The sequence below is a fragment of the Mustela lutreola genome, chromosome 2 (genome assembly GCF_030435805.1).
Source record: "Mustela lutreola isolate mMusLut2 chromosome 2, mMusLut2.pri, whole genome shotgun sequence".
Lineage (NCBI taxonomy): Eukaryota > Metazoa > Chordata > Mammalia > Carnivora > Mustelidae > Mustela > Mustela lutreola.
In genome coordinates, this window is record NC_081291.1 from 12744036 (window position 1) to 12767312 (window position 23277).

The 23277-nt window shown below is 52.4% G+C and overlaps 1 protein-coding gene across 4 annotated transcripts; it reads left to right on the forward strand.

Annotated features, from left to right (window-relative positions):
• The first annotated feature begins 934 nt into the window (after positions 1-934).
• On the forward strand, positions 935-22828 carry TPM4 (tropomyosin 4). 4 transcript variants are annotated; one of them, XM_059160337.1, is made up of 9 exons: positions 935-1114; positions 6841-6966; positions 11331-11464; positions 13434-13551; positions 14025-14095; positions 15109-15184; positions 17056-17118; positions 17204-17273; positions 18310-18583. In XM_059160337.1, the coding sequence occupies exons 1-9, from the start codon at positions 1001-1003 to the stop codon at positions 18390-18392; spliced, it is 855 nt and encodes a 284-aa protein (XP_059016320.1). In that variant the 5' UTR covers positions 935-1000; the 3' UTR covers positions 18393-18583. The 4 variants fall into 4 exon arrangements, with proteins under 4 accessions (XP_059016320.1, XP_059016318.1, XP_059016321.1 ...); XM_059160335.1 differs by lacking the exon at positions 18310-18583 and adding an exon at positions 21379-22828 and having other exon boundaries at positions 944-1114; XM_059160338.1 differs by lacking the exons at positions 935-1114; positions 6841-6966 and adding an exon at positions 7225-7504.
• Positions 22829-23277: the final 449 nt, after the last annotated feature.

Genomic DNA, 23277 nt, shown 5'->3' on the forward strand with positions numbered 1-23277 from the left:
GTTGGGGAGCCACAGAGAGGCACGGAGCGGGGACGGGAGGGCGTGCCATCTCAGGATGGCATCAGGGCCTGGTCTGGGCCTGTCTTGGGCTCCAAGGATTTCCAAGAGGTGATCCAGGTCAATCTCACCCTGGTGGTGCCTGCCTGCAGGGGCAGAGAAGAGGACGGAGAGACAGACAGGAGGACACAGATAGAAAGAAGGACAGGGGGAACCTGAAAGGATAGACAGAGAGACAGACAGACAGACAAAGAGATACAGAGAGAGTCCAAGAGAACAAGACCAAAAGAGACGGGGAGACGGGGAAATTAACACATGGAAAGGTGGAGAGACACAGAGACAGGTACAGAGAGATGGAGAGAGACAGACAGAAACAGAGAGGGACAGAGGGACACTCATCAGAAAAGAGATGGAGGGAGAAGATGATGAGTCAGAGACTCACCAGAAAGAGGGGGGTAACCCAGGGAGCCCCTGGGACAGAGCGGAAAATGGAGGCAAGACCAGAGGGGAGGGGAGGGGACGACGGGTGCCTCCTCACCCCACCTCGCCCCTACGCCACACCCACACCCAAGCCCTCTTCTGTGCTCCCCAGCACAGATGGGGAAATTGAGGCCGGCTGAAAGGCCACCAGGATCCTCCTCCTGAGCCAGCGCTGTGTCCACATGCCCACCAGGGACCTCTGTCACCAGGTTAAAAATGGAAACGGGTTGGGCTTTTTCTTTTTCTTTTCTTTTTTTTTTTTTTTCCCTTTGAGAAAATCCTAGGCCCAAATAAGGCGAAGGCTGCGGGCGGCCGGTGAGCTGGCCAAGTCCTCCTGAGCAAGCGAGTGGCGGCTGGCCCGGCGGCGGCCTGGGCTTGGGCGTCCTCCAGGTCTCGCCTGGCAGCGGGGCGGTGCGCCCGGGAGCCTATAAGGGCCTCGCCCCCACCTGGCTGCTCACTTGGCCCGGCCCGTCAAGCAGTCCCCTCCGCAGAGCCCTCTGTGCCCGCGCCCCACCGCCCAGCCATGGAGGCCATCAAGAAGAAGATGCAGATGCTGAAGCTGGACAAGGAGAACGCCATCGACCGGGCAGAGCAGGCCGAGTCCGACAAGAAAGCCGCCGAGGAGAAGTGCAAGCAGGTGAGGGGCCGTCCGCCAGGCCAGGTCTGGCTGCCCAGTGCCTTCTCCGGGCTACCCCTGCTCCAGACGCCAGGCTCTGGGATCCAAGGTGGGAGTTCCAGAAACCTTGGTGCCTGGAGTCAGGGCAGGGACCAGGTGACACTCTGGCTGAGAGTGAGGGGACCATTGTCTTTCCAGCGTCCCTGAGCTGGGAGAGAGAGGCAACCATCACCCCACAGCGCCAGGATGAGCAAAGTGAGAGAGAGAGAGCGAGAGAGAGTAAGCGAGCACGTTTGGGCAAAGGAGAGGTGTTTGTGAGCGCCTGGATGTGTGTGCAAGCTGGAGTGCGTGTAGGGGTGTTGGGATGAGCGGATGAGCGTGGGGTGTGTGTACTAGATGGGGTGTTTGGTTGATGCCGTGTCTGAGAGTGTATTTGTGTGCTTGGGCATTCTGTGTGTGCACAGGTGGTGCGCATGTGTGTGCGTGTTTGGGCTGGACAGAGCGCAGAAGGGTAAAGGTGTCTGTGACAATGAGTGTGTGCAGACCGAGGCACGAGTGCGTGCTTGTTGGAAAGTGGGGATGCGGAGTCTGGATGTGTTCAGGCGTTTGCGAGGGCGTCGGTGCTGGTATCACTGTGGGCCTGTGTGTAGCGAGGAGAGGCTGGTGGTGTGTGTGTGTGTGTGCTGATGCCAAAGCTGACATGGCAGCAATGGAATGTGTGTGTCAGGGTGAGCGAGTGTGTGTCGAAGTGAGTGTACTTGTACTGGCATGTGTGTGCTTGTCAGGTGATTGTTCCTGCAGAGTGTGTGTGTGTGTGTGTGTGTGTGTACCTTAGTGTCCAGGTGAGTGTGGCAGTGCCCAGGTACCTGTGCACACATGTACACATGTGCGCGTGTGTGTAGTGGTGAGGGTGGCAGTGCCGAGCTGTGTGTGAGTGTGGGTACCCTGTCCCCGTGTCAGGACAGACCCAGGTGGGACTGTGCCGGAAGGGTGGCCGAGTGTGGGACCAGCTGTGTCCGGCTGCTGGGGCAACTGGGTGAGAGTCAGGACTGGGGCAGTTGGAGATTTGGGGGTGAACCTGAGGATCTCAGTGCATCCCTGCATATCTCTGGTGCCCCTGCCAACCCTGCCAGGAGCCCAGATGTGCTAGTGGCAGGCGGAGGCCTTGGACCTAGAGCTCTGGAGACAAGTTTGAAGAAGGCTCTGGAAACTGGGTACACCGGAGGCTAATGCAACTGGTGGGCAGAGGCCTGGGCTAGGCAGTCCCAAGGCCATGGTCTGGAGCAGAGCAGAAGTCAGCTGTCTGGGTGGCTAGATCAGCCAGTGGGAGGAAGGAAGGGGGTTCTGCTCTCTCTGTAGCACCCTGCCCCCCACAGGACTCATTGGCACCCCTTAGGGTTAACCACCCAACCCTCAGGAACGTCAGGGTCTCGGATAAACCGTGGGAACCGCCCAGGACAGCGACACTCTGTGCCTTAGCCCAGCCCAGCCCATATGCCAGGCCAGCTTGGATGGTAAAAAGATCAGGCTCTGAGCTCAGACCGGCTGTGTTCACAGCTGGGGCACTGAGCCCCATGGAGCAAAGGTCTTCACGGGTCTGGGCCTCAGTGGCCCCATGTTTGAGATAGGAAAGTGACAGCAGGGCTTCCCTCACGGCCATGGAAGGATTAGAGGTGACTGCAGGTGGAGCCCTTGTCCTGGGCCTGGCGCAGAGTAAGCACTCAATAAAAGCAGGATTATTTCCTCCCGGCCCTCCGCCCTACTTCCCCAGTGGGCCTCCCCATCCCCCAGCATCCCAGGGCTTCCCTGAGAGCCCGTGACACATTCTCGGAGGCCAGCCCCACCCCAGCACTCCCTGCCACACTCCCTTCCTCCTTCCTCCCTGGCAGACGCAGACACCCATCTTGTGCCGCCCGAGCTGCCCACTTCCATTCACTCTTCGACCCTGGCCATGAGAGGCTCAGCTAGGGATTCAGAGAAAAGCAAGTTTATGGCTCTAATTTTCACTAAGTTGTGAGTGACTGATACAGTCTCCCAAGGCAGACACACATTCAAAAGGGAAGGCTTCTCAAAGCCTTCAGGCCCCCTAGTAAGGCCAAAAAGGCAGGGACAGATTTTCTGGCCTCCAGCTGGGTTTTCATTCTGTTCTTGTTTTCCCATGAAGTCACCCCCTGGGGTGGACTTGTGCTTGAATCCAGGCTGGATCTTCTAACTTTGACTCAGGACATATTGCTGCTTCTCTCTGAACCCTCAGTCTCATCTGTGAAATGGGGGCATGGGCTACCTTCTGACGGCCAGGCATGGAACCCAAGATTCCAGAGGCCCAAAGCAGAGGCCACATTCCAAAGGGGCCAGTGGCCTGTCCCGCCTAGGAACGGAGGCAGGATGCCATGAGGGACTTGACTTACCTGGAGTGCCTCACACTTCAGGAGGCCAGAGTGTGGGTCCTGGAGCCAGCCTGCCCCTTGGGGACCCCACAGCAAAGTCTCCATTCTAGGCCCTGTTTGTCCAGTGTGGAAACAGGACCAGGAGGCCCAGCCCTCCCACTTCCTGCCCGCGCCCCTCCCAGGGCAGTGACATCCGCCACAACTGGCCTTTGACCCCACATCCTGCCTCAGCCCTGTCCTCAGGCCCCATTTACCGGGACTAAGGTGTGCAGTCCATGACCTTCCCAGCCATTTTACAGGCAGGAAAACTGAGGCCCAGAGAAGGAAGTGACTTGTCAGAGACCAGAGCCAGGTCCAGAGCCGGGGCAAGGAACCCGATATGTGTCAGTCTTATCGATTTTTCCTACCTGGCTTCAACCACTGAAGGCTGTGGGGTGTGTCACTAATTCATTGTGCAAACTTTCCCTGGACTTCTTTGGTGAGGACTGAGCCTAGCCCCATACTGGGTGATGCTGGGGCTTGGCTCAGGGTGACCTCAGCCTGGCCCAACTCTGGAGAAGTGCAGGCTGGGAGAGAGAGAGCCAAACATGGAGGGACGCTCCCTGCCTCAGCAGACAGGGCTGGGCCAAAGGGAGGGACAGGGATTGGGGTGGGGGGGCAGGGCGGAGGTCCAAGGCCATGGTGAGGCTCTGCCCAGGGCAGCAGGGCGGGCTTCCCCGGGAGGAGTGGGCATTGTTGCTGGGTGTGGAAGGTCAGTGGGAAGTCAGTGAGCAGCGGGCATGTGTAACCTAGAAGTCAGGCGAACCAGCTTTGGAATCAGTCTGATGAGGATTCAAATCCCCTGTCTGTATGGCCAGGGGCAAGTCCCTTTCTCATGTTAGGACTCAGCTTACCATTCTGTGACATGCAGCTTCAGTGAGACGGTATGTGTCATGTGCCTGGCACTTTCTAAATGCTTCATGGCCCCCGCACCACGTGATCCCAGTCCCCACCCCTTGTTGGCCAAACCTTGCCGGAAAATGTCATGAAAAACCCACCCATCTTTACACCTGGATGAGCCCAAAGCCGCAGAACTTGCTCTCACTCTGTCATGTTAAGACAGCACTGTGCTGGGCACAGAGTTGGCACCTCGTAAATGCTGTACCCCACAGATCCTTCCAGAAGGATGTCAGGTGAACACTGGGTCATGCTGACCTGCCTTTAAGGAAACTGGCTCATTTTCTTGGTTAAGGCAGAAGTTTCACGGCAGCTGCTGGAGAACTCAGAAATCACCACGACAAGGTTCCCATTTTGCAGATGAGAAGACTGAGGCCAGAAAAGGGGTCATACAGCTGGGATTTGGAGCCAGGCATCTAGACTTACTGCCTAGTAAGGTCAAGATCAGGCCTTGGGGAGCCTGACATAGGCTTGAGCTGTTGTCACCCTCCTTCTCCTCTGAACCCCCACTCCCCTCCCCATCCCCTAGCTTAGCAGTAGGACACTCAGTGGCCTTGAAGACAGGACAGGAGGCCTTTTAAGAATTTGCATGGGGAGACACCTGGGTGGTGCACTTGGTTAAGCGTCAGACTCTTGGTTTTGGCTCAGGTTGTGTTCTCAGGGTTCTGTGATCAATCCCCATGTTGGGCTCTGCACTCAAGGTGGAATCTGCTTAGAATTCTCTCTCCTTCTCCCTGTACCCCTCCCACTTATGTGCGCGCGCTCTCTCTCTCAAATAAATAAATCTTAAAACAAAACAAAACAAAGATTTAGCACAGGGACAAACACACACACACACACACACACACACACACACACACACACAGAGCATCTGGCACATTTTGCACTTCATCTAGGGTGAGTGTGTAACCCAGATCAGATTCAGAACTTGACCTAGAAGCCACATCAGCTTCTAGAACATACCTTCTTCAGGAAGTTAGAGAAAAGAGGGAAGTCAGAAGGGGACGAAGGAAAGCAAGACTGGCACAAGGGTGTGTTCAGAAGTGGGTTCCGACCTGTGCGGCGGGGGGGGGGGGGGGGGGGATCTTGGAGAAAGTCAGTTGACCTCTCTGGGCTTCCTGCTGGGAAAGGGAAGCAGGAGGATGAAGCAGGGCTCCAGGGAAGGCTGCTTGCTCACGCTGGGAGCATGGACTGACTGAACCAGGGGGTCAAACTACCAGAGACACAAGTCGGATAAAAACATGAGCTGGACTGACCCAGCTTGGACCAGAATTCAGGCCAGGGGAGGGAGCCTGGAGGTGACAGAGAAGGCTTCCTGAACTGACTCTTGACCAGTACAGAGGAGGGTGTTGGAGAGGTGAGGGGGTCTGTGGATTGTATCCTGTAGATCTGAGCTCTTCAAGCTAGGAAGGCCAAGAGAGGGGCAAGGCTCCCAGGATAAACATAACTGAAAACCTAGAGAATGTGGGGGACATTTTTATTAAAATGAACACAAGCCAGATGTGCGGTAATTTTAAAGATTTAACCTTAGCCTTCAAAGAAAGTGGTCTTTGAGGGTTAGCTCTCTTCTAGCCAGGCCCCCCAAGTACAGGAGAGGGACAGGCCTGAGCCCTTCAGCCTTTCAGAGTTTTTGTTTTGTTTTATTTTGTTTGAGACCGAGCATGGGACAGGGGTGGGGGCAAGGGGCAGAGGTATAGGGAGAGAGAGAGAGAGAGAATCTTAAGTAGGCTCCACACAGCGCCAGCCGGACTAGGGGCTCCATCTCACTACCCTGAGTTCATGACCCTGAGATCATGACCTGAGCCAAAATGAAGAATCTGAGGCTTAACCTACTGAGCGCCCCCACCCTCACCCCCACCGGGTGCCCCAAACTTTCAGAGTATTTTGTGGGAAAGTCAGGGAACCGCTCTCTTGGGCAAGGGGGAGCCATGGCAGTTCAGGGCAGGAGCAGGGCAAGCATACATTTAGAAAGTTTCTCTGGCTGCCAGTGTAGGAGGCAGGACTAGAGAGGGACAGGCTGGGGTTTGGGGGAAGGTCTGGGCCCAGAGTATAAGACTCCTATTTCTGCTTAGCTCAGGATCCCCAGGAGCCCGCACCCCTGAAACTGGGATGCAAAACTGAAATGTGTTTCTGGAAAGCGTGTAGGGACTTGTTTCCCAAAAGCCGCAATCGATTCTGGAAGAGTATCCGGGACACCCCCCCCCCCCACAAAGATAACCATACACAGCTGATCCCAAGATATGGGAGGAAGGTGAAAATCATATTAACAGGGGGCATTTGAGGGGTGCACAGTATGGTTATCCCTGTTTTGCAGATGAGGCAACTGAGGCCCAGAGAGACAGAGGACTCTTGTCAATGTAGGAGACGCCCCAGCGCCACGGGTACGTGGGCCCCAGGCTGACACGTCCCCCCATCTGTCCCCAGGTGGAAGAGGAGCTGACGCACCTCCAGAAGAAGCTGAAGGGCACGGAGGATGAGCTGGACAAATACTCCGAGGACCTGAAAGACGCCCAGGAGAAGCTGGAGCTCACGGAAAAGAAAGCCTCCGACGTACGTGCGCAGTAATGGGGGCGCCTGCGGCTGGGCCAGGCGGGAGCCCCGGGGCCGGGAGGGCGGGCAGCGCCGGAGGAAGAGGAGGAGGAAGAGGAGAAGGCGGTGCCTCCCGGCGCTTTCTCCAAATAAGTCCCGAAAAGGGGCACTTTCCAGCAGCTGTGGCCAGCGGTGCCGACGTCAGGCCCTCCCCCAGCGGTGCTGACGTCGGCGGCCGGGCCGGGTGACCTCATCGCCCCGACGGCGGCCCGGCCGGGGGCGGGGAGAGGCGGGGGCGGCCCCGGCGCAGGCAAAGGCTCGGGGGCCGGGGCGCGGCTGGTGCAGCTTTCGCCGGAGCCGAGCCGAGCCGAGCCGAGCGCCCGCCGCTGCCCGCCGCCCGCTGCGTGCGCCTCCGCGCCCCCGCGCCATGGCCGGCCTCAACTCCCTGGAGGCGGTGAAACGCAAGATCCAGGCCTTGCAGCAGCAGGCGGACGAGGCGGAGGACCGCGCGCAGGGCCTGCAGCGGGAGCTGGACGGCGAGCGCGAGAGGCGCGAGAAAGTGAGAGCCCGCGCCCGGGTCCGGGTCCCGCGCCCCGGCATCCCCGGGCCCAGCGCACGCTCCTTTCTCCCCTTCTCCCCGCGCCGCCCGCTTCCCGCGCTCCCCGCCCGCTCTGGGCGGCCGCTACCGGGTTTCCCCGGGCTCCCCATTAGCCCGCCTTCGTGCGCTTTGGCCTGGCGGCTCCCCGATCGCGGACCCGCAGCCCCCTCCCGCGGGCGGGCTGAGACCCCCTTTCTCCGCGCTCATCCTCTTTCCCCAGCCTGGGACGGGGGAGGGGGCGCCGCATCCGGATCGGGCGTGGCCGGCCCAGCGGGTAATGGGGGGATGGGGCCGAGGAGGACGCAGGATCCTGGAGTGGGGAGGGGGTTGTGTGGGGCGCCGCACTGCCCTCTGACTCCGGGCTGGCGCCGGGGTCCTGGGCGGGAGGGGTGGGGTGGGGTGGGGGGCGACTGGACCTTGGAGCGGGAAGTGAGAGTGGAAACATTGAGCTTCCATTGTCTGGGGTTGGACTAGCCGACGCGGACTCGGGGAGGGGGGGCGTCGCACTTTCTCCCCTCTTACGCGGCTTCCCGGCTCCAGCTGAACTTTCCCAGCTGTTCCCAGGGGCGCGGCGGCGACGTGTCTGCTCCTGGCGGGGGGGGCGGAAGTTCAGCCCGGAGCGGCCGGCCTTTCCCTCCCCAGCTGGTCCCCGCGGGAACGACCGCCGAGCGACGGCCGCGGGACCCCGCCTTTCTCCAAAAGAACTTGGGAATGTTAGCTCGGGGTCCTCGACCCAACACGGTCTGGTGTGCCTCAGCTCCATGCTGCGCGGCCTGAGACAGATAATGGGGCCGATGGAGGAGGGCTCTCTTCGCCCTCCCTCCGTCCTCGGACTGCCCCTTGGGGCAGGACACAGGGTGGCAACTCCTGGGGCTGGGGAGAGACCCGCATTCTAACGCCGTCTCCTACCACTTGGTACTTAACCCCTAGCGCCGTGTCTCCCCATTTGTAAAGCAGCCGTGACAATAGTGCCGACCCCCTATGATAGCTGGGAGGGTCTGGGGAGTAATGGGGCATAGTAGGTGCTCAATTCATGGCTGTTTTTCCTCCTCCCAGTCACCTTAGGCGAGCTCACAGTCTAACGGGTGTGAGGTGTACAAATAAGGCTGGATAGCATTGCAGAGGGGTTCAGTGTTCTGTTGTGGGAGCAGGAGAGGGGAGCAGCCCCCCTTCCCTCTTGGGGTAGGCTTCAAAATGGAAGTCGAGCATTTATTATTATAGAATAAGGATTTGCTGGGAGAAGGGCCCTGGGTGTGCAAGAAAGTTGGGGGAGACCGTGAAGCCCCAGGGCCCTGGAAGGCTGGAGTGTTGAGGCTGAGGGTGGGGATCCCAGAAGTGGAAAAGATGCCCTGGGTGTTGACAAGTCTGGAGAAGAGCCCCAACACCGCCCCTGTCTTGGCCTGAGTGGAAGCATTTGGTCTGTCAGGGCCGCTCTGGCGTGAGGAGGCCCCAGAAACCTGTGCAAGCCTCAAACAGTAGCTGGTTTGGCCTCTTTCACACAAGGAACCGGCAGAGCACTCCCTCTGATCTCATCCCAAGTCATCTCGCTGGAGGACAATTACTTCTGCTTAAAAATGACCCTCAGCCTCAAGCCAAGACTTAGGAGTAGGACAGTCCAGTGGGGAGGAAGGATGTTTTTGGAAAGTTGTGGACTTCTTAAAAAGTTTGCTTTTCAAAGCATGCTCCTCTTGGTCAGAATGGGGAAGTCTGAAGAAAGTACTCAGGCAAAGGAACTGAGCCCAGAGAGGGAGGAAAAAAAAAACCCTTTCTCAGTCTCTTGTGGAGAAAGCCAAGAGCCGGCGTGTGGCAGACTTCTGGGTCTGCCTCCCGACAGCTGGTTTCGTTTAGATTTTTGTGTGATTAACCGACATCTTCCTGTTCCTTTGCCACATGTATCTAGCAAGCCTCTTTTACCTTATAAGGGAAATCCTTTGTAGAGTGTAGAAGCTTTGATTGCAGGAAGGGGCGGAGCCCAAAATGACTAGCAGTGACTAGCAGTTTTTCAAAAATACATATATATATATGTATGCACGGATATAGTCATGTGTATCAGCATTCTTTCAATTCCAGACAGTTGAGAATGTGCCAGAGCGTGGTTATCAGGATTCAGAATTCCCCACAGAAGGATAGACCCACTTTCATTTTTTTAAAGACAACTCATGAATAAAGCACCTTTTTGTATGATCTTAAAAATCAATACCTTGACTGCTAATGGGGATGGGGTTTCTTGGGGGCGGTGGGGTGATGGAAATGTTCCAGAATTAGGTAGTGGTGTTGGTTAGGCAGTTTTGCTAAATGTACTATTGGGGGAGAGGGGAAATCAGTTCCTGCCCCTGTTGCTGAAGGAGTTAAAATTTGTGTTATTAAAAAGAATAAAAAGCACCCACTTGTTGGCAGGAGTGGGTGAATTTCTTAAAATAGTTCATCGGTGGTTTTAATGTAGTCTCCAGATTGGTGTTTCAGAGGAAGTGGCGATCAGAAACACCTGTGAGAGTTTTCCCTCCATCTGCTGCTTAAGACCCTGGAGCTGAGCACAGTTTCCTGAGTCACTGAGTTTTTCAGCATCTCTGGTCTCATTCTTTTACTCCTGGTTTTTTTGTTGTTGTGTGTTTTTTGGTTTTTGTTTTGGTTTTTTGTCTGTATAAATTCAGGGGGCGGGGGAGGGAGTGGTTTCCTACTAATTTTTATGGCCTCCCCCAACTCAGAGATTGTCTCGATGGGAAGAAGCCAGTGTAGCTTTACACATCTTCCCTCGGTTGAGTCAAATTTCACCAACTCCTCACTATTTCTTGCGGAGGGTGGCTGACCTCAGAGCCCCCACAGGACTCCGCAGGATAGACTCAGCCGGGGAAGAGCTGTGGGCTGGGGTTCCTGAAGCTGTTTTCTCACCAGTTCTGTGACACTGAATGGAACGACTGCCCCTAGCTGGACCTCTCCGCTTCCCGTTGTAAAATACCGGAGGATTAAATGAGGTGAAATCATGGGACTTCCCACCTGGCAGGTGCAATGCCACACCCTCAGTTACTGTCTCCCCCGTGCTGGGGCTGGGTTGGGGGCACTCAGAGCAGTGAAGCAGCCTGCCCAATGCGACTCGGCTACAAATTGGCAAAACAGGGTTTCTGACCGAGCGCTTTTTGAGCCCGGAGATCCTGCTTTTATGTCCGCCGCCTTATTACCTTCCTTGTAGGTGCAGATACCTTAAAAAGCCAGTATCACCATTCAGACATTGCTTCCCTTCCATAGCCAAGTTTTCTTTTCTCTGCTTACTTAAATCTTTTTGTCCCCTCCTCTCTGGGCCAGGCTTAGTTCAGGGTGGTGTTCTGAGGGTGCTGTCCCCCTTGCCCACACGTTGTGTGGCCAACATTTAACTGAGGGTTCCATACTCTTAAATTTATCTTACTGTTGAGGTGACTGGGAGCAGAGCTTTTTATATGCCATAGTAAGTCAGGGCGCTTGGTGGCCCAGTTCTCTAGGAATCCCAGAGAGGCCAGCACTGTCTTCTCCCAGGCACTCTTCATGTTGACTTGACTGCCTGTCTTCTACTGGGATACACACCTTTGTCGTTGAATGGTGGAAGTTCCCAGACATTTTCAGAGGAAGATCATATGGAAAATTCATGTTCTCCAGATGAGAGCATGAATTCCTTTCTGCCTGCATTCTTGGGTGGACTTTCTCGGGCAGAGGGAGATGCGGGAAGCATGTCAATAGAGGGAAGGATGCCATGCGACTTCGGGATGCTGGGGTAGCCTTTCACTTCTTAACCTATCTGCGCCTCTGACCTCCCCAGGCCGAAGGGGATGTGGCAGCTCTCAATCGACGCATCCAGCTTGTTGAGGAGGAGCTGGACAGGGCCCAGGAGCGACTGGCCACGGCCCTGCAGAAGCTGGAGGAGGCCGAAAAGGCCGCGGATGAGAGCGAGAGGTAAGGATGCTTCAGGCTTGGAGGCATCCGCGGGTGCTTCTCAGAAGTGGGCGTGGCGCCAGGTGGCTGACCTCCTGGAGCCAGGATGGACTGTAGGAGAACTCCCAACAGGCAGAGAAAATTGACAAATGGGTCAATGTAAGCCTGCAAGGACAATTGTCCCTGGCCACCCATTTGCAGACGGCTGCTTCGCGGATTCTCTGAGAGCTGCTGTGCGTCTCGCTGGTGTTCTCAGAGTATCAAGTTCCGGGTGAAGGGAGAGGGGGTCGGGAGATGGAAACTTTGAATGGGGCATCTGCATGGATGATCGATCGTTAAGGCAGCTGGACAGTGACAACTGTATGTCAGGGACACTCGCAGAGCAGCACTATTAGTCAACTGGGAATTGATAGCACTCCTCACCTCAGGGGCATGCACTCTGCCTTCGGGCCTCCGGTGGGATGCTGCGTCCTCGGGCGCAGGATAATTCATGCCTTGGCACAGGCTCTGGAGGACTGAGGGCAGATTGTGTCATTCACAGAATCAGCCGTCTCTGTGTGGTGGTGGTAAATGGGCTCCTTGTGTGGGGACAGTGTGGGCCCGGCCAGTGGTCATTGTGTATCTAGCCGGCAATCACACCAGGACTTTCGTTTCGCCACCGGTTCCTGGTGTAAGCTCCTCTGAAGGATTAATTTCTGATTATGCTCTGGTGAGATGAAAAACCAACCCGGGAATCTTGGAGGCTGACTTTGCCAGTTGCCCATGCGGGACATTTCTTCCTGTGCAGCGTGGAACAGTCTGTACTGGGGTGGGCATCAGCCAAGCAGATGCTTCCTGGTCATCACAAGTTGCTCTTGGCTGTGCCTGGGGCCTGGATTAGTTGCTGCCCATATTCATGGGCAGACCGGGCTGGCCAGACATCTCACCTCTAGGATCTCACCAAACCCAGAAAGCCTGGGAAGGCCCCTCACGTCTCTGTGTCGTACCACGAGAGCCCTTTGGTGATGCCCTTGTTAGGAGACAGCTAGTTTTGGTAGAAAGAATTCTCTGCTTGGGAACTGGAGGTCTGGATTCGAGTCCTTCCACGGCCCCTCACGTCGGGTTGGGCAAGGGTCTTTCCAGTTGTTGCAAAGGTTTCCCAAGCTTGCTCTTGTGCTGAGTTTAAGGCTTTGTACAGGTGTGAAGGTGTCTTGACTGTGAGCGGGGGATGCTAGTGACGTATTTTTTAAGCAACAAGACATGTATGGTCCTCCAGTCTGGGCAAGCATGACACACATCAGTACGTTATCCTGGGTTGGCCTCTTGGGAGGTATCTGGTCTTACTCGTGCATTCCAAGCAGTGCAGGCCAAAGCCAGCTGCCCTGTAGATATCCAGCCATCCCCAGACACTGTCCTCTCCAGACTTGACCTGTCCACTTCGGTTCAGCTCCTCCTTACCCCTCACCTTGTGGGTACCTGCCTCTTACCTGGTCTCCCCACGGCAGTCCCTTCATCTTTCTGGTTTCCATTCCTTCTAAAACCCTCCTGTGGTTCCCTGTGTTCCCTTCTGGAAAGCCTGCAGTGACACGTACACACCTTCTCCCCCAGCGCAGTAGAATCCATCATTCCCACAGCCAGGCTGGCCCACGCGGTAACTGTCATGGTACAAGTACTTGTCAGTACTAGTTAGCGAGAGGCTGTATAGGACGGGAGCACGGACCCTGGAGCCAGATCACCAGGGTCTGAATCCCAGCTCTGCCACGTATGAGCTTCGCAACCCTGAGCAAGTTACTTGGCCTCTCTGTGCTTCCGTTTCTTCCTCTGTCAAGTGGGGATGGTGTGCCTCATAGGGCAGCTGTGAAGTCGAAGGGGAAGGGGAAGTGAAAGCGCCGCTATACGGCTTCCTCTTCGGAGCATGGCTCTTGGAGAGGAGTTTGGACGAGCCGCCGCATAGAGGTGTGTGACGAGCCTAACCCGTGTGCGGAGGTAATGACGAGGTTGCTCCTTGCAGGGGAATGAAGGTGATAGAAAACCGGGCCATGAAAGACGAGGAGAAGATGGAGATACAGGAGATGCAGCTCAAAGAGGCCAAGCACATCGCTGAGGAGGCCGACCGCAAATACGAGGAGGTGAGTGGGGCTGGCAGAGGGCAGCCGCAGGAAGTGGGGAGGAAACGGATCTGTGATAGGGAGAGCCCGGGGCTGCCTAAAGGAAGCTTTGGGTTAGTTCATCTGTCCTTCTGCGTCCACATCTGTTCTTCCAGACACAGCTGCTGGAAGCCGTATCTTCCACAACGCCAGCAGGGCCTGGGGAATTCTGCGACACTTGTCTAACTTAGTGGAGAAACCGACCGATCGGATCACTTTTTGTCCCATAGCTGGGTGTTTCGGCTGAAATTGGGAATCATGGGTCTTCAGACCATGAAAGCTCAGTGGCTTTTCTGCTGGCCTCCATGGTCGGCTTCCCCCGCCGCCTGCCTCATTCCTGGGGCCCAGGTGCTCGCAGATGATCTGGGCGCGGCTTTGCCGTCTTTTTAAGGGTCAGGGGGCGGCATCCTCCTACATGCGGTTGTTGGGTCTCAGTCGATCCTTTCCGTCTGCAGGTGGCTCGTAAATTGGTCATCCTGGAGGGCGAGCTTGAGCGGGCGGAGGAGCGTGCCGAGGTGTCTGAACTGTGAGTGCCAGAGCAGGATGGAGAGGGGACCCGGCTTGGCTTGGGGTGCTGAGCGGGAGGGAGCTGTCATGTCGGGAATTGACTGACTCTTCAAGGCCTCTGCTCAAGTGAATGGGCACCTGGGACTCCCAGCTGAGCCCTCCCCCTTTGCCGCCGTGGCTGACAAGAGAGTGTCCTTTTGTTCTCACTGCCCTGGGAAGCACTGCCTACGTGCTCACCCGTCCCACAGAGGTATTGGGAAATAGCCGGGAGACAGGCCCTAGCAGAGAAGCCCGGAAGTCCCATTCTCCCAGAGAGGGTATCTCTCAGGAGGCTGTGCCTTCTTAAAGGAACACTTCCCTGCAGAAAGCGGGCTTCCCTGTCAGCGTTTCTGCCTTGTCTTGATGTCATCGTTGGCCTGGGACGCCTTCCTGGGTGGGCGTGGCAGGCGGGAAGTGAAAAGCCAGCCCACAGTCCCGCAAGCTCCGAACACACAAAAAGCCTCTCCCCCCTCGGCCTTGGATGAGGGATCCAGCTCCATGGAGCATCCCAAGATGCCGAGAGAGTTTCCATTAGTATATATATACTATATATATATACTAATCTGAGTTGAACCCTGCAAGACAAGAAACTGTACGGTGTACAGTTTCGCAGATCCATTCAGAGCTTGCGTCCTGGAGCGTCGGCTGCAAACCAATTGCTGTCTCCCGGCCTCCTGCATTCCATTTCTTCCTTACACCTTCCGCAGGTAGCCTCCTGAGTCACAGATTTCACAAGTCCCTGTTGCCTCACCCTTGGCGAGAGCCCAGGAGCACTTTACACAAATCTTCCAAACACTCCTCGGCCTATTTGCCAGGCACCGTGGGGTCTGGATAAGGGCACAGCACTACAGCTCAGCAAGAAGCCATTAACATTTTTCCCCACATTCCTTCCGGGGGCCCTAGGCAGCGTGGATTCCTCTGCTTGAAAGCTTTCAGGGGAATTGTCTGCTCTAAGCGGGGGATAGGACATAAATTTCTTTTGTGTCTGCGCAGGAAATGTGGTGACCTAGAAGAAGAGCTCAAGAATGTCACCAACAATCTGAAGTCACTCGAGGCCGCATCTGAAAAGGTTGGTGGTCGGTTTGGTGCTGGCGATTTGCTGGGCTTTCTTTCCTTCCCCTCACGGTGCACGAGAGTTCGAGCCGGGGCGTCAGGGAGCTGACTTCTGTTTGATAACGGTGGCTTTCGTGCCCAGCAGCAGGGTTTTCCACCCCCAACAAAAAGGGACGTCCAGTGGCTACAGTTCCTTCTTCTGTGTAGTCTTTGCACCGTCTTTTTTTTTTTTTTTAAAGATTTTATTTATTTTTTTGACAGGCAGAGATCACAAGTAGGCAGAGAGGCAGGCAGGGTGGGGGAGGGGAAAGCGGCTCCCCACTGAGCAGAGAGCCCGATGCGGGGCCGATCCAAGGACCCCGGGATCATGACCTGAGCCGAAGGCAGAGGCTTTAACCCACTGAGCCACCCAGGTACCCCATGCACCGTCTTTTATCTCCACCGTCAAGGAGGGTGTACAGGGAATGTGAGATTCCTACCTGGTCAGCCTCCTCTTAGGGAGACCTGAGCCTAACTGTGTACAGAGCCTCACTCTCAGATGAATCCCTTGAATCCTCCAGAAATACACTCTAAAAGGCCGGGCAGCAGATAGGAGACGCAGATTTGGGCTTTTGGGATTGAAATAGTCCCCAAAGCAGTCATTACCAGAGAGAAGCACGTGAGGAGCAATGTACGCCTTCTTCTGTGGCCTGCCCCGTGGCCCGCCCCGTGGATTCGCTGTCCCCGCTTCCTCCCTCCCCCCACCTCCTGTTGCGGGCCAGGTGCATTGAACACCCAGGTTAGGGGTTTCCCGACTTATAGCCCCACTACTTCTTTTCCTATCATGATGGCTGATCACATTTGTCCTAATTAATTAAGGACATGCCTTCCTTGCTAGATGGCAAGTTTAGGAACGGAGACTGTATCTGTCTTGTTTGGAGCTATGTCATTAGTATTCACAGGGATACGAGGATATGTGACGTGGCTCTCACGTGCATGCCTCATTAGCTCACGTGGGCATGCCAAGTGCGGTCGTAGGCCGTGGGGGTAGACCTTACAGTGATAATATGGCTTCTGCTCTGCAAGGCTCAGAGTGTAGTTGAGTAGAAGACGCTGATCCAGTGATAACGTGCTTGGAGACTTCAACAGAGGGACCTTGGAAAGCTGGGGAATGTGTCACGAGGAGGTGGCATTTACAAGGGCTGTAAAGCAGGAAGAAGGCCTGGAGCTCAGATTCCAGAGTCCGGTTCCAGTCGGTCACGGTGTGGTCACTTCACAGCCATGGGACCCCCGACCAATGACTTAACCTGTCTGTGACTCTCCTCCTCATCTGTAAAATGGGATTGAGGATATCTAGCCAGCTAGCGAGCGGCCGTAAAATCGCTATATATAGTACATATATACTATATATATATACTAATCTGAGTTGAACCCTGCAAGACAAAAATCATTTCTGATAGGTAGTCAGCGGGGGATGGAACATCCTGTGCTTGGCAGGGGGCCTAAGGCTGGGAGACTAGAGAGTGCGTGGAACGTGTTTGGGAAAGGTGGTGGGGAGCGGGCTTGGAAACATCAGGCTGGCTGCGGAGGACCCCACGTGGCACGTGTTTTCATTCAGCTCTCTGCTCCGTCCTCATCACAGTGTCATCTCAACTTATGCAGCCCCGACCTTCAGCTCGGTGCCACCCCAGAGGCCTCCTGTGCAGATCCTCTGGAGTGTTGGGCCCATTGCTTCTACCTAGAAAGGTGCCACCTCCACTTTGCTTCTTGGCCATGTTCATAGTGCTTCAAGCACCTGCTTTTCTCTAAGGAACAGAGAACTTACCTTCTTCTGTGTGTTTTGTTTTGGTTTTTTTGTCCTTTTTTTTTTTTTTTTTTTTTAAAGTACGGTTTTGGTTTCTCCCACAGTATTCTGAAAAGGAGGATAAATATGAAGAAGAAATCAAACTTTTGTCCGACAAACTGAAAGAGGTGAGTGCGATCATGCCTTGCTAGTTCCATTTTCTCTCGAGGCTGGTCTCGAAGCCCTCATAGTGAGGCCTCTCTTTCCTTCTAGGCTGAGACCCGGGCTGAATTTGCAGAAAGAACGGTTGCAAAACTAGAAAAGACAATTGATGACCTGGAAGGTATGAAACTGCCATCTGCTTACGCTTGCTCTGCCTCCAGCTTTGTGACAGTCCGCTGCCGGGGGGAGGAGTCTATGGAGGGCTGAGCTGGGCTTTGTTCATCCTAGGAAAGTGCAGTACAGAGTGAGGGCCCATCTGGAGGTCTGGGGCACTGGAACAGGACAGTGCAAGTCCGATGCAGACCGGGGTGGCTGTTTTTCAGGAAGTAAAAGCTCTCAGCTTAATTGGCTCCACGTATGAATACAGAGACCCAAATATGGCTGATTTTGTTTGAAAAAGCCTTTAGAATTTCCTTCAATGTGCTCATTCCTGAGAGATGCCTTGCATTTTTAAAATGCCTTCCATTTTTACAGAAGCTCTCTCCCAGAGAGCTCAGAGCTTATCACAGTAGGAGAAAACTGAATACAGAGAATGTAGAGACTGAATAAAGACTCCTGTCTGCAAGTCTGGTGCCCACATAGCCCAGAATCTCTTGAAGAGTTCCAACTGTAAAAAGAAAAAAAGAAAAAAAAAAGGAATTCTGTCCCATGTTCTTCATAAAATAAGCAGGAAATTCTAGTATCTTTGGATTCAAACAAAAAATCTCCTAAAACCGTCTGTCTCACTCAGAAAGGGTGCCAGCCTTATTCCTCAGACCATGTGTCCCAGTGTTTGGTTTGGGAGGCGAGGTTTCCGTATAAGGGAAAATACCCAAAGTATAACCTTTGGACTGGGTGACATCACTGCAAGTCAGAAATAACCTGGGGCAGAGGGTTGGGGGTAGAAGCTGTGTCCATTTCTAGTCCCTCTTCTTTTAAAGGTTTCTTATGGCTGATTCCCCGCAGAGCCTCAAACCACTTAGCAACCACTCTGTCAATCTTTTGCTTCCTCATCTGTTTTACGTAAGATACAACTTTCTTCTGGTTCATACTTTGTTTTCTCACTTTTTTTTTTTCTCCCTCTCATTGTTCATCTGTGGCACTCCATTCCGACCCTCTCGTTCTGTTCCCTGTACCTCTTCTTCTGAACTCTATCCCTGGGGACCTCCGCCCTCTAGACGAGCTATATGCTCAGAAGCTCAAGTACAAAGCTATCAGCGAGGAACTGGATCATGCTCTCAACGACATGACGTCTCTCTAAGAGGGAGCTGGGGTGCCATCCTATGTCTTAGCAATACCGAAGTTGGCCTTCTCACTGTGGTGCCTACACTTCCCGTGGGCTTCTAGAAGCTCGTTTCCTGCCTCCTGGTTTGGTCTTTCAAGCCTTCCTCTGCTATGTCTGTGACTGTGTGACTGAAATAAAGACAGGCGCTCCTTGTGCCCAGACCCTCATTTTCATTTCCTTCACTTGCCGCTTTTGAGCCGTAGCTGTGATGCCCTTGACGGTGGCTACAACAGAAAGTGGGTGGTTCAGATGGGGAGCTCATTTCAAAAGGAAAATGATGCCCACGTGATGCTTTGTGCCTGTATGAAAACAAAAGCCAATTTGGCATGAGCTCTCAAAAATGTGCTAGCTAACTATATCTGCACGCCAATAGCAGTTTTTCCTTAAATAGAAATTGTTTTTGAATGGGGACTCATCCAGCCCCTTAAGGAGCTTGATAGAGTCAGCAGAACTTGCAAAAACTGGAAGGCCTCTGTCTAAAGAGAGGCTCGTCTTGAATGGAGTTTGACTTACGGTTTCAAAAAAGCGGCAGTGGCATTCTGGTCTCCTTTTTCTTCCTTTTCGCATTTGTTTTCTGTGTTACCCTCTGAGAGTGGTGTCCGGGGTTCCCGGTGTCTTCACTGTTCGTGGAACATCTATCTAGCCCTGGGTCTTGGGAGGAAGTTCACCAGTGAGCCTCACCTCTATCCTCTGCCCTTAGAAAACAACTACACAAGGGATGAAAACGCATCCCATTAGCAGGGAAAGGGGGTGGAAGCTGCTGGAAAGTCAGAAAGAGATGATTCATTCCCGAGTTTCAAAGTTGCCTGAGATGGTAACAGCTATCTCCTCATACTTAAATTTAACTCGAATCAAGAACCTTGCTTTGGTTTGGTGAGAACTCTTAAAGTTAGCCTGTGGGTATTAAGAGATAATGTATATACTGACCGAAAGCTCATAGATTTTTCCACAAGAAACCAAATTTTAAATATTTTATCTACTGTCCCCTGCACCCCACTACCACCACCACCACCACCATAAATTATCCCAGAAGCACTGCCATTTTGATGTCCACGCGTGTCTTCTAGACTGCCCCCCCCCCCCCCCCGTGAACCTGAGAGCAGCATGGAGATCTCCAATTAGAGCAACAATTTTTGGTCACTGTAGCTTTATTTTTCCTCATCCTGTAATTTTATTCAGGTAGGAACCTCTGTCCCAGTTCTCTATATTCATGCCTCCCAAATCCATCTCCCTCCAACTATTCACAGCCTTCCAACCTCAGCCTCTCCCCGGTTTCCTAACTCCCATCCACCGTGAACTCTTGCATAAACCACTCCCCCCCCCCCCCCCCCCGCCGACATGGCCATACTCAGGACTGTGGAAACATTGGGCTATGAAGGGGTGGGTGTTTTTTTGTTTGCTCACTATATTTGTTCCTGGGGTTTTTCCAGATGTAGGTGGCCTCCACCCTTTGAAATAACTGCAGCCCTACTTATCCAGTCATTCCACTTAACTAAGCCCCTAAGTGGAACTTCATTTACAGAGATTTGGGCTAACGTGACCTCCGACCACCTGTTGACGGTCTAGGGGTCTGTCACACTTCTCGAGGACAATTGATACCTTACGGGAAAGGCATTTTTTTGTTTTGTTTTGTTTTCTCTTAGATCTAATACAAAGTAGATGCCAGGGAATCCAAGTGGCAAGGTGACATGTGGTCAGGATTTGTAGCGGGGAGACCTGGGTTTGAATCTCAGCCCTGTGGGACCTTGCACAAGCAGCTTAGCTTTTCTGCAAAACACAAGTGGTGGCTCCGTCCATGAGGCGTAGGGGAGACCACGGAGTGGATACTGTCCATCCACATTAGTCAGACCCACGTGGCTCGCTGTGCTTTTCTTTCACAGAATCTGCCCGATTATAGGGAGACCTGGTATATTTCAGTGCCTCGTGAGATGAAAGGTTGAGCCGTTCTAGTTGAAAGATTGCCATCTCTGCAGTCATTTTTTTTTCTTTCTGAAAATTTCCAAGCTGATCTTATCACAGTTTATGAGGCATTTTGCTTTCCTCCAGTGTTTTAATGATTTTTGGCCTCGCCTCTTATCGGCCATCACTCACGGCAAACCAGTTCTGTCTTGATCGCTGTTGTGCCTAGCCCTAAATGGCATCTCACTTTTTCGGTTTTTGAAAATTTATTTTATCAGCCTGGTCACTTAATAACTCACCTGTAGTCTGACTTAGATTTTCAGTCACGCTGCATTTATCTGAGGTTTGACTCCATGGCTATGGATGCACAGACACAATAAGACGATTATGCTTGGAATTTCAATGGCCGTTCCCAAAACCTCCAAAGAAAAAATGGATTTCGGGATTATAATTTCCTACCATAGGCTAATTAACTGACCCTAGGTGGGGGATGTACTGTTTCCTGTATCTACGACTATGTTTTATGTGCGTAGCACTTCCTGAGTTCTGAAGCACCTCTCATTTGTTCCTTATGGTAATCTGCATGCCCCGTATTGCGGTTCTTATCCTTGACAGATGGGGAAACCGAGACTTAGCAAGGTTAAACGGTATATTTCAGTGGTACTACTGAGGTCTAAGTCCAGGTGTTCCAACTCTAGATTGCCAGATTTAACAAATGAAAACATAGGACACCCAGTTAAATTTGAATTTCAGATAGGCAATGAGTGATTTTTTGGCATAAGTGTATCTCATGCAACATTTGGGATATACTTGTCCTAAAAAAGTATTTGTTGCTTACTTGAAATTCAAATTTAATTGAAGACTCTGTAGTTTTATCTTGCAACCCTGACTCCCATATTTGATACTTGATCTCTGTTATTCCGTGGTATTCTGCAATAATTAAAATGTTAAGTACTTTCTCTGTTATGACTTCACTGTGACAGTTTGTGGAGTTTAGAAACCTTTTCCTCCTTAACAATGATGCTTATTAATTTCTTTTTCCCCTACTCTTAATCCTCACCAGAAAAACTTGCCCAGGCCAAAGAAGAGAATGTGGGCTTACATCAGACACTGGATCAGACACTAAACGAACTTAACTGTATATAACCAAAACAGAAGAGTCTTGTTCCAACAGAAACACCAGAGCTCCGTGTCTTTCTCTTCTCTTGTAAGAAGTTTCTTTTGCCATTGAAATCTTCGCTTTGCTGGAAATGTCAAGCAAATTATGAATATATGACCAAATATTTTGTATCAGAGAAGCTTTGTGCACCAGTTAAATCTAATTCCTTCCTTTTTTCAAAAGGCACCAGCTTTTTCAGCTCTATTTTTATCCTTAAGTTGCATTTATTCATAAGGTAGGCAGGGTATTTTATATTGAGCATACTCTCTTAAGACTGAGGGCATTTGGTTCCTGGGAAAATAGACAACCCTATACTTTTCAAAAACAACTCCAGTATCTAGTCATGGGTCAGCTTAGAAGGCTAAAGAATGTATAACTTTCTGGGCCACTGTTGGTCACATGACAGGTAACCAGGGACCATCACATTAAAATATGGGTAGGGATTTTCCATCCAGAGGGGGGGAAAAAAAAAAAAGGCCACGGGGAGGGGGCTGGCTTTGTGGAAGTCTTAAACCATAGACAGATTAACCTAATCATCTTGGCTCTTTCCCACACTCTACCATGCAGAACAAACATCTTCTGAGCAGTCAGCATGAGAATGCTCAGGACATAATCATATTACCCCAGTATTTTCTGGATAGATCCTTGATGTTAGGCTCTTCTTCATGTTCCTTTCATTCTAAAGTTGTTCTCTGAGGAGCAGATAGCTTATTCCAGTAATGACCTGTGCTTGTCTGCTGTGATCTGAGACCATCTCCTCAGCAGGAATGAATGTGGTAGAATTCAGTCTTATTCAGAGAAGTCCTATCAAGAAGACCACTAGCCTTCAATAACTGAGCATTTGTTAACAAATACTGGGTGGAAGGGGCCTCTCTGACAGCAAAGTAGAGATAATCGGCCTAGCTTCATCTCCTTTATACTTCAGGGAATGGCAAACTGAAGATTTACTTATGTAGGACTTTAAGTCCTTCTTCAGGACCAAGTTAATAAAAGACCAAGAAACTCCTGATTAAACTGGATATGGAGTATTTTGTAGGCAGGGCTGCACATTTTGGCTTCGTTATATTTCTGCTTTCTTGGTTAACATCTCAGAGCTGAAACATTCCACATTCCCCGGCAGTGTGGGGGCCAACTCAAGTTTACAATTCTGATAAAATCACCCTGCTTCTAGCTTATCCAAGTCCTCTACCCCTCACTCCTATTTATTAAGCATCACACTACCCAGAAGGTACACTAGCAAATTGTGCAATTGAATAAAACCCACACTTTCCATTTAGATTCTTGCAACTGTATCATATGTAATAGTATCACTTTTTCTACATTTTGGTCAAATAAATTTTTACATAAACTATAATTTGTGTGAACTTCAGAATCTGTTTGGGGGGACACTGAAGGTACTCTTGTTCAATGAATGCTGATTGGACGGGAGGGAAAGATAACTGCCAAGATCATTAGCAAATGTTACTTGCTTTATACCATGACTTCATATGAGGATTATGATCTCTGTATTCAGGTGAGAGCACTTGGCCTCAGTAATTCAAAAACTCCTGTCCTTTGTTTTACCCAGTCCTGCCTGACTCAGGCTGTGAAGCGTAACTAGGATTTTAATAGATGAGAGGGAAAATGGTCGCTGCTGCTTGAGTCAGGAAAGCCCAAGGCCTGGATATATAAAGGAAGGAAGTAGGAAAATTGAAAGGTAAGCTGGGTCCATAGCAATGAGAGCCTGAACTTAATTTGGTCAGGAGTGGAGAGCCACTGAAGACTAATCAAAGAAACACATTAGGAAGATCCACTTAGTCATTT

Coding starts and splice junctions, on each gene's coding strand:
- TPM4 (XM_059160337.1), top strand. CDS start 1,001: ATGGAGGCCATCAAGAAGAAGATGCAGATGCTGAAGCTGGACAAGGAG. Junction 11,465..13,433: donor GCCGCGGATGAGAGCGAGAG/GTAAGGATGCTT, acceptor TGCTCCTTGCAG/GGGAATGAAGGTGATAGAAA. Junction 17,119..17,203: donor TGTCCGACAAACTGAAAGAG/GTGAGTGCGATC, acceptor CTTTCCTTCTAG/GCTGAGACCCGGGCTGAATT.